At 47.3% G+C, this 8,597-nt stretch overlaps 1 protein-coding gene across 1 annotated transcript in view; it reads left to right on the top strand.

Annotated features, from left to right (window-relative positions):
* Positions 1–7,604, top strand: part of LOC107298887 (boophilin-G2-like) — a 14,773-nt gene extending 7,169 nt beyond the window's left edge. The window contains exons 3-4 of the mRNA XM_015828248.1: positions 3,527–3,697; positions 6,775–7,604. Coding sequence (XP_015683734.1) covers positions 3,527–3,697; positions 6,775–6,785 — 182 coding nt within the window. The 3' untranslated portion in view covers positions 6,786–7,604. The remainder of the gene's footprint in view (positions 1–3,526; positions 3,698–6,774) is intronic.
* The last annotated feature ends 993 nt before the right edge of the window (positions 7,605–8,597 follow it).

The following is an 8,597-nucleotide window of genomic DNA, read 5'->3' as shown; positions in this document are numbered from 1 at the left end:
GGATGACACAGAGCTCTGGAGGCTGCATTCCTTCCGGCCTCCCCCCTTCGCCTCCGGGAGCTGCCCAGCCTGCTTTACTCCTTGACTTTGCTTTGAGGGCTCTGGAGATTTGTTTACCCCTCACTTGCTCCTTCCTTCCCTCCTTCCTCTTTCCCTCTCAGCTTTCTGAGAGCCTAGAGAAAAGAAGGATGGGGGGGGGCACGGTAGCAGTGTTTCATTATTTGAGGGGCTGCCACAAAGAGGACGGGGTCCACCTCTTCTCCAAAGCACCTAGAGAAGCAACGGATGGCAACTAATCAAGGAGAGAAACAACCTGGAATTAAGGAGACACTTCCTGACAGGGAGGACAATTAACCAGTGGAACAACCTGCCTCCAGAAATTGTGGGTGCTCCATCACTGGAGGTTTTTAAGAAGAGGTTGGACAGCCATTTGTCTGAAAGGGTATAGGGTCCCCTGCTTGAACAGAAGGTTGGATTAGAAGATCTCCAAGTCCTTTCCAGTTCTATTCAGATAGATAGATAGATAGATAGATAGATAGATAGATAGATAGATAGATAGATAGATAGATAGATAGATAGATAGATAGATAGGTAGGTAGGTAGGTAGGTAGGTAGGTAGGTAGGTAGGTAGGTAGGTAGGTAGTAGATAGATAGATAGATAGATAGATAGATAGATAGATAGATAGATAAATAGATAGATAACATAGATATATACATAGTTAGACAGATAAATAGTTGATAGATAAATAGATGAAAGATAGATAGATGAATAGATGATAGATAGATAGATGAATAGATAGATAGACAGACAGATGAATAGTCAATAGATATATAGATAGATATATGAATAGATGATAGATAGATAGATAGATAGATAGATAGATAGATAGATAGATAGATAGATAGATAGATAGATAGATAGATAGATAGACAGCCAGCCAGCCAGCCAGCCAGATAGATAGATAGATAGATAGATAGATGAATAGAAGATAGATAGATAGATAGATACATAGATAGATAGATAGATAGATAGATAGATAAGTAGCTAGATAGACAGATGAATAGTCGATAGATAGATGAATGAAAGATAGATAGATGAATAGATAGATAAATAGACAGATGAATAGTCAATAGATATATAGATAGATGAATAGATGATAGACAGATGAATAGAAGATAGATAGATAGATAGATAGATAGATAGATAGATAGATAGATAGATAGATAGATAGATAGATAGATAGATAGATAGATAGATAGATAGATAGATAGATATGATGAACGGTTGCAGGAATTAGGTATGGCCAGTCTAGAGAAAAAAAAGACAAATGTGTAGTGAATGTAGTCTGGATTACCAGGAGGGAGAGGCTGCATTCCAGAAAGCAAAGAGGCAGCAGATAGTTTGGTCAGGAGGAAGAGAGTTAAGACAGTTCCTCCCTAGAGATGCTCAGAGTATTATCTATAATATGCAAATAGTTAGTATGGCGAGATTCTGTCTGTAAGTGGGGAACCATAAAGGAAATTACTTGGAAGTAACTAGATGTATATTTAGGGAGATTCTCAGTCATCCAGGTCATAGTTGTGCCAAAGGTGCTTTTTCAAGAGGCAACTGGACTTTCTTTGTTTTTCTTTGAAGAGGTTTCCAAGAAGCTTCTTCAGCTCTGAGTGGATGGTGGAGAATGGAAGTATTTATACTCCTTGCAGACAGCTGGTCGTTTGCATTCCTTTTAGAGGGTCATTGAGGCCACTTGGAGGTTTACCTGTGTCCTCAGGGTCTCCTGAGTGGTGGAAATGGGTGTTCTTGGCTGCAGGATATTTTCTGTCCTGCATCCCTTCACTGTTGCCCACCCTCCAGTCAGAACTGAAGAAGCTTCTTGGATGAGAAGCAAAACATCTTCAAAGAAAAACAAGAAAGTCCAGTTGCCTCGTGGAAAAGCATCTTTGAGATAACTCGATGTATCTTTCTTGGTTCCTGGGAGACCTGACATCTGCCAACTTTAGAGCAGAAGGCTTACCATGTCACGGGATTGGCTTTGTGCAAGGGAGGGCAATGCCCCCACTTTCACAGGCACATCCCACCCTACTGTGGGCTGGGAACAGCCAAGCCTTCTCCTGCAAAACATCTCTTCCCCCCCCCCTTTCTGAGAAGGTGGATGTCATGCATTTTTTCTCCCCCCATTGGTTGTGCTATTATTATTATTATTATTATTATTATTATTATTATTATTATTGATCATCGCACAGTCAGCCAGATGTTTAGACTGGATTTGGCATTTTGTCTACCTATCGAGTCCTTACCAAGGACCTGGGATAGGCAGATGTGGATGTTTGATGGTATATTATTATTATTATTATTATTATTATTATTATTATTATTATTATTATTATTATTATTATTATTATTTAGACGTGAACCTCAGTCAACTGAACATTCAAATTGGCTGGCGCTGATGGTTGACACGGGTTGCTATCAGCATCCTAGGTGTCAACCAGGTATCTCCTTAAAATGTGAGATGTTCTGAGTAGCGCAGTTTTTTGTAGCATTGCTGGAGTTATTGCAGGAAGCTGCAGTTTCTTGATGTGTTTTGCAAAGTTTTTGGACATAGTTCCCAGTGCCCCGATGACAATGGGCACCACTGTTACACGTTTCATCCTCAATCGCGCAGTCTCGATGGCCAGGTCGCGATATTTCGTCATTTTTTCCAGTTCTTTTTCTTCAACTCTGGCATTTCCTGGTACAGCGATATCAAGCAGCTATACGCTTCGGTTCTCTACAACTGCGATATCTGGCATATTGTGTATTATTATTATTATTATTATTATTATTATTATTATTATTATTATTATTATTATTATTATTATTATTATTATTATTATTATTAATCATCGCACAGTCAGCCAGATGTTCAGACTAGATTTGACATTTCTCTCTACCTATCGAGTCCTTCCCAAGGACCTGGGATAGGCAGATGTGGATGTTTGATGGTATTACAGATCTCGTCGCAGGATGGAAGCAGTTTCTAGTAAAACCGCCTTTTGCAATTGACTAATTGCGAATTTGTCAATGCCGATGATGGTGTCCAAGTGGTGCTCCAGTTGTTTTGGGATTATTATTATTACTATTACTATTACTATTACTATTACTATTACTATTACTACTGTCATTATTATTTTGTTGCTTTGCGCATACACTGAGAGCTACTGTGCTGGAGACATATTCGTGTGTCTAATCATACTTGGCCAAATAAAGTATTCAATTCAATTCAATTCAATGACCGCGGGTGGGGCTCATTGGCCTCAAGATGGCGCCACTTACGGCAACCTCAGTGAAATGCTCTCTAGCGTTCCAGTATTTGAAGTTCTTTTTTATTTTCTGTAACTCACTGCAGAATATACATACATCAGAAATGAGCTTCTAAATATCAGGGGGCTTTCCAGGAATATTTCTCCTCCTAGAGGACTTCTAGAGTTGGTTTCCCTTTGTCTCCTGTCTCATCTTGTCTCTCTCTCTCTCTGGCTGCTGCAGATGTTTGCCAGCTGCCCTCCATCTGTGGCATCTGTAAGGCGATGTTCCCACGCTTCTTCTTCAATGTTTCCACTCTCAAATGTGAGGGATTCATCTATGGCGGCTGCGGCGGCAACAAGAACAATTTTGAATCTGAAAGTCAGTGTCTCAGAACCTGTAGGTCGACCAAGGGTGAGTACTAACCTCTCGCCAGCCGAAAGCAAATATTAGGAGGCTTCCAAAGGTGGACAGTTGAAGGCCCTTCTCATGGGCCTAGCAGGACACCACGGATGGTCCTCCAGATCTTCTTTGGAGCTACATGGCTCTTCCTTTTGAGGCCACCTCTCAGTTGGCGATGATATGGATGATTCGAAATACTTTCAACTTCTGGGAAGTGGCCATCAATCAGGGCCTGCTAATCATAGCACCAACATGGTCTACTAACCATTTTGACTCGTTCCTAGCCCACCGCTCATAGCAGAATAACAGAGTTGGAAGGGACCATCAAGGTCTTCTAGTCCAGTGATGGCGAACCTTTTAGAGACCGAGTGCCCAAACTGCAAACCCAAAACCCACTTATTTATCGCCGGGTGCCAGGTAGGCGTGGCCCACTGGGTGGGCATGGCTGTGGTTATGGCAGACTGGGTGGGTGTGGCCAAGGTGGGCATGGTCACCTCGATGTTGCTTGTGGGGAGGGATGTCTGTGGGGGCCAGGCAGGGTTGGGGGAGATCCAGGGGGTCTCTGGCAGGTGGGGTGGTGGGCAGGAGGCTCGTCCTGCAGGGTGAGGCGAGGCGAGGCGAGGCAGGGCGGGGGTGCCATTGTCGCAGGGCAAGGCGAGGCAGGGGCTGGGGCAGCTGCTGCCTGACACCATCGGCCCCCGCACACAGAGGCCAGCGAGTGCATGGGGGCCAACAGTGTCCACCAGCAGCCATAGCCGGCCGGCCCCTTGACCGGTGCACTCTGGGGCTCGGCAGCCTGCTGCCAGCAGTTCAGAGAAGGCGCCTCTGAGCTGGACAGACGGCCGACAGCTGAGGATGCAGTGGGTCGTGCCCGAGAAAAGGAAAGCATGCGAGGCCAGGAGGGATGGGATGGAGGGGAGGGAGGGAAACCAGCCATGCTGGGATGCATCTGGCCATGTGGGACCTCAGTGAGTTAGCAGGTTGAAGAGGGACGGTTCCCATCTCCAGGGCATGGTGCGCGTGCCCACAGAGAGGGCTCTGAGTGCCGCCTCTGGCATGCGTGCCCTAGGTTCGCCACCACTGTTCTAGTCCAACCCCCTGCTCAAACAGGAGACCCTATACCATTTCAGCCATCTCTTCTTGAAAATCTAGCGTGATGAAGCACTCACAACTTCTAAAGGCAACCTTTTCCATCGATTAATTGTTCTCTCTCTAGAAATTTCTTAGTTCTAGGTTGAATCTCTCCTTGATCAGTTTCCATCCATTGCTTCTTGTCCTGCCCTCAGGTGCTTTGGAGAATACAAATAGGTGGAGCCCCTCTTCTCTGTGACAGCCCCTCAAATATTGAAAATACGGTACCCCTGGTTCTTTGCTTCTTTCCACATTCAAAGTAGTGTCGTCCACCACTGAACTCATTTTTTTGCTGTAGATCAGGGATCTTCAAACTTGGCCCTTTTATGACATGTGGACTTCAGCTCCCAGAATTCCTCAGCCAGCCCTGGCTGGCTGAGGAATTCTGGGAGTTGAAGTCCACAAGTCATAAAAGGGCCACGTTTGAAGACCCCTGCTGTAGATACAGCTTAGTCATTCATTGATCTTGCTAGGATCTGCCCTCCTGGATCATTCTAGTTTGGGGAGACTGGACACTGGTTTCCAAGAAACCTCTGCCTGCATAATGTCTGACCGGTGCTTTCTGAAAGGTTAGTCAGGTTTTACACGAGGTCCTTATAAACGTGTCTTTAGAGCTTTGTGGAAGATCACTAGAATTATTTTTGAAAACAGGACCAGCAATCTTTCCCCCTGTTTGCCTGCGAAGGTTGCTGCTATTCTGCTTCCAAGGACTTCCATGCACTTGTGGGTCTTGACCCACACAACCATCACCGTCCCCAGGGCCTGCGGCCCATCAGTCAGGGTGGGTATGCATGCTGGTCACAAGATCTAAGGCAACCTCTTCAAAGCCTGCATCCTCTTAGTTGAGCAAGTTGGCATGTGTAAAAACATCCCGGGTTCTGAGCAGTGGTTTACACCTGCCCAGTCCACGTGAAAATGGACTGGGGATGACATGACAGCGGTCTTCCAATATTTGAGGGGCTTCCCCAAAGAAGAGGGGGTCAACCTGTTCTCCAAAACACCTGAAGGCAGGACAAGAAGCAACAGATGGAAACTAATCAAGTAGAGAAGCAATCTAGGAGAAATTTCCTAAGAGGGAGAACAATTAACCAGTGGAATGAGTGGCCTCCAGATGTTGTGGGTGCTCCAACACTGGAGGTTTTTCAAGAAGAGATTGGATAACCATCTGTCTGAAATGGTGTAGAGTCTCCTGCTCTTCCAGCTCTGTTATTCTGTTATTCTGCACACCACAAGCAATGCCTGGTGGGAAAGGAAATGGAGCCGGGGCCCTACCTTGACCCATCCTCCATTGAAACAGGAAGGTGACCATCAGTGGGCAGCAGATAAGGCCTTCATCCAAGGCTTAGCACGTTTTGTGCCAATCTCTTCTCTGGTGGCTTGACTGGTGGGAGATCATGAAGACAGTTGTGGCCACAGCAGTCAACACTTGTCCGGTTGAGTGAGTTACATCATGCCAGGCAGGGCTTCTTGGTTGGGTGGCTTGTCCTGGGACAGACTATCTGGTAGCCCTTTCACACTGAGGGGCTGTGGGGCAGCTGCGGAGGCCTGCCTCTCCCTTGCAATTTGCCCCTGAATTGTCCATCCAAGGACACTCAGTTGACACAGATCTTGTTTTATTTAGACCAGGGGTGTCCAACCTGGACAACTGTAAGACCTGTGGACTTCAACTCCCGGAATTCTGGGAATTGAAGTCCACAGGTCTTAAAATTGCCTAGGTTAGAGACCCCTGATTTAGGGTCAAGATTCCTTTTGGAGGTTGGACACAAGGGTGAAGTCCACAAGTTTTAAAGTTGCCAAGATTGCACACCTCTGTTTCAGAGTTTTCGCCCAGTGGGCATCTCCCCTGCTATTTTAAACCTAGGATGCAATGTTCCTGTGTTTCTTGACGACTTTATTGCCAATATCCAGGATAGTCTCCATTGCCCCCATAGTCTGACCCACTCTCCTTCCATTTCCAGGGAGCGCCTAACCGTTGGCAGGAACAGAGATGGCAAAAACCACCAGATTGGACTCCCGGATCAGCTGCTTTCCTGGACCCCCGACTCTGCCGCTGCCGAGATAGGATAAGGATGACGCCTCTGAGTGATTGGAGCTACCTTGCCTGTCCCCCCCCCCGAATGCCCCTCCATACAGTCTGCTTTGTGTGTCTGTGAAGTTGCCTCCAAAGGACACTTTCTCCCAATCCTTGGGCTGGACCCGGTTGGCGTGTTCCTTGGCTATGACCCTCCCCTTAAAGAGTTTCATGTCCCTTTACATGCGTGTTGAGGAAGGTTGGTCCTCCGTTCCCCCCCCACAGATTAGATGAGGGGACTGGCAGTCCTGGGTAACCTGGCCAGAGGGGACTCCCTCTCACTCCCTCTCCCCTTGCCCCCAGGACAGGTCTTGCTTATCGGGCAGTGGGGTCTCTCTCAAGAGAAAGGGGGATAGAGGGGCCCCCAAGCACATGGGGCCCCTTGGCCCTTGGGGACCCGACTTGGCTGCAGCAGGGCCAAAACTTCCACCTTCAGAGCTGGGGGGAGGCAGCCTTGAGTCAGCCCAGACACAAAATGGCCCCATCCTGATTCAGGAAGCCCCAAATCTGGGGAAAGAGGCAGGCAATGGCTGAAGGGAGGGCTGGAAGCCGGAGACCCTCCTGGACACTCACTGCTCAATCTTTCCCAGCCCAATGTGCCTTACAGGGCAGAGGGGTGGAGAAAAGATGGGGGAGGTGTGTGTGTGTGTGTGTGTGTGTGTGTCTGTTTCTGTATCCTGGGGGAGAGTTGGGATAGAAGGCTGATCAATGAATGAACGAACGAACGAACGAACGAACGAACCAACCAACCAACCAACCAACCAACCAACCAACCAACCAACCAACCAATCAATCCAAGCCCAAACTGCTCTGTTTGTACATAATGAAAGACAACATTAAAGACACTGAAACTTTACCAAAGGGTGTGAACCTGGGTGTGGGAGAGTTTTTTTCGTGTTTGGTCAGCTGATGGACAGCTAGCAAGAAGGGGCCAGAGGGACCAGCGTTCAGCAGCCCTGCAGGAGCAGCCCAAGCAGGGGGCAAGGAGGAGGTGGGGGGATAAGGAAGGAGGAAGAGGAGGAGGAGGGGAGGAAGGAGGAGGGAAAAGAAATAATAGCATAAGTGAGATGGAAGGGACCCTGGAGGTCTTCTAGTCCAACCCCAAGCTCAAGCAGGAGACCCTATACCAGGGGTAGTCAACCTTGGCTCTTTTATGACTCGTGGACTTCAACTCCCAGAATTCCTGAGCCAGCCATGCTGTGGTTGCCCAACCATACAAGTGGTTGCCCAGTCTCTTCTTGAAAATCTCCAGTGATGAAGCACCCACAACCTCTGGAGGCCAACTGTTCCACTGGTTAATTGGAGGGGAGGGAGGGAAAAAGAGGAGGAGGAGGAGGAGGAGGAGGAGGAATGCAGAAGAGGGGAGGGAGGAGGAGAAAAAAGGAAGAGGAGGAAGAGGAATGGGGAAGGAGGAGGAGAACATGACATGATAGCAATGTCCCAATATTTGAGGGGCTGTCACAGAAAAGGGGGGGGGGTCCATTCTCCAAAGCTCCAGAAGGCAGGACAAGGAGCAATGGGTGGAAACTCATCAAGGAGAGAAGCAACCAGGAATTAAGGAAAAACTTCCTGATGGTTAGAACAATTAACCAGTGGAACAACCTGCCTCCAGAAGTTGTGAATGCTCCAACACTGGAAGTCTTTAAGAAGAGACTGGACAGCCATTTGTCTGAAATGATGTAGGGTTTCCTGCCTGAGCAGGGGGTTGGA

The sequence above is a fragment of the Protobothrops mucrosquamatus genome, unplaced genomic scaffold (assembly GCF_001527695.2).
Source record: "Protobothrops mucrosquamatus isolate PMUCROS unplaced genomic scaffold, P.Mucros_1.0 scaffold4351, whole genome shotgun sequence".
NCBI classification, from domain to species: Eukaryota; Metazoa; Chordata; class Lepidosauria; order Squamata; family Viperidae; genus Protobothrops; species Protobothrops mucrosquamatus.
The sequence above is the reverse complement of the archived record's forward strand: the minus strand, read 5'-3'. Positions and strand labels throughout refer to the sequence as shown.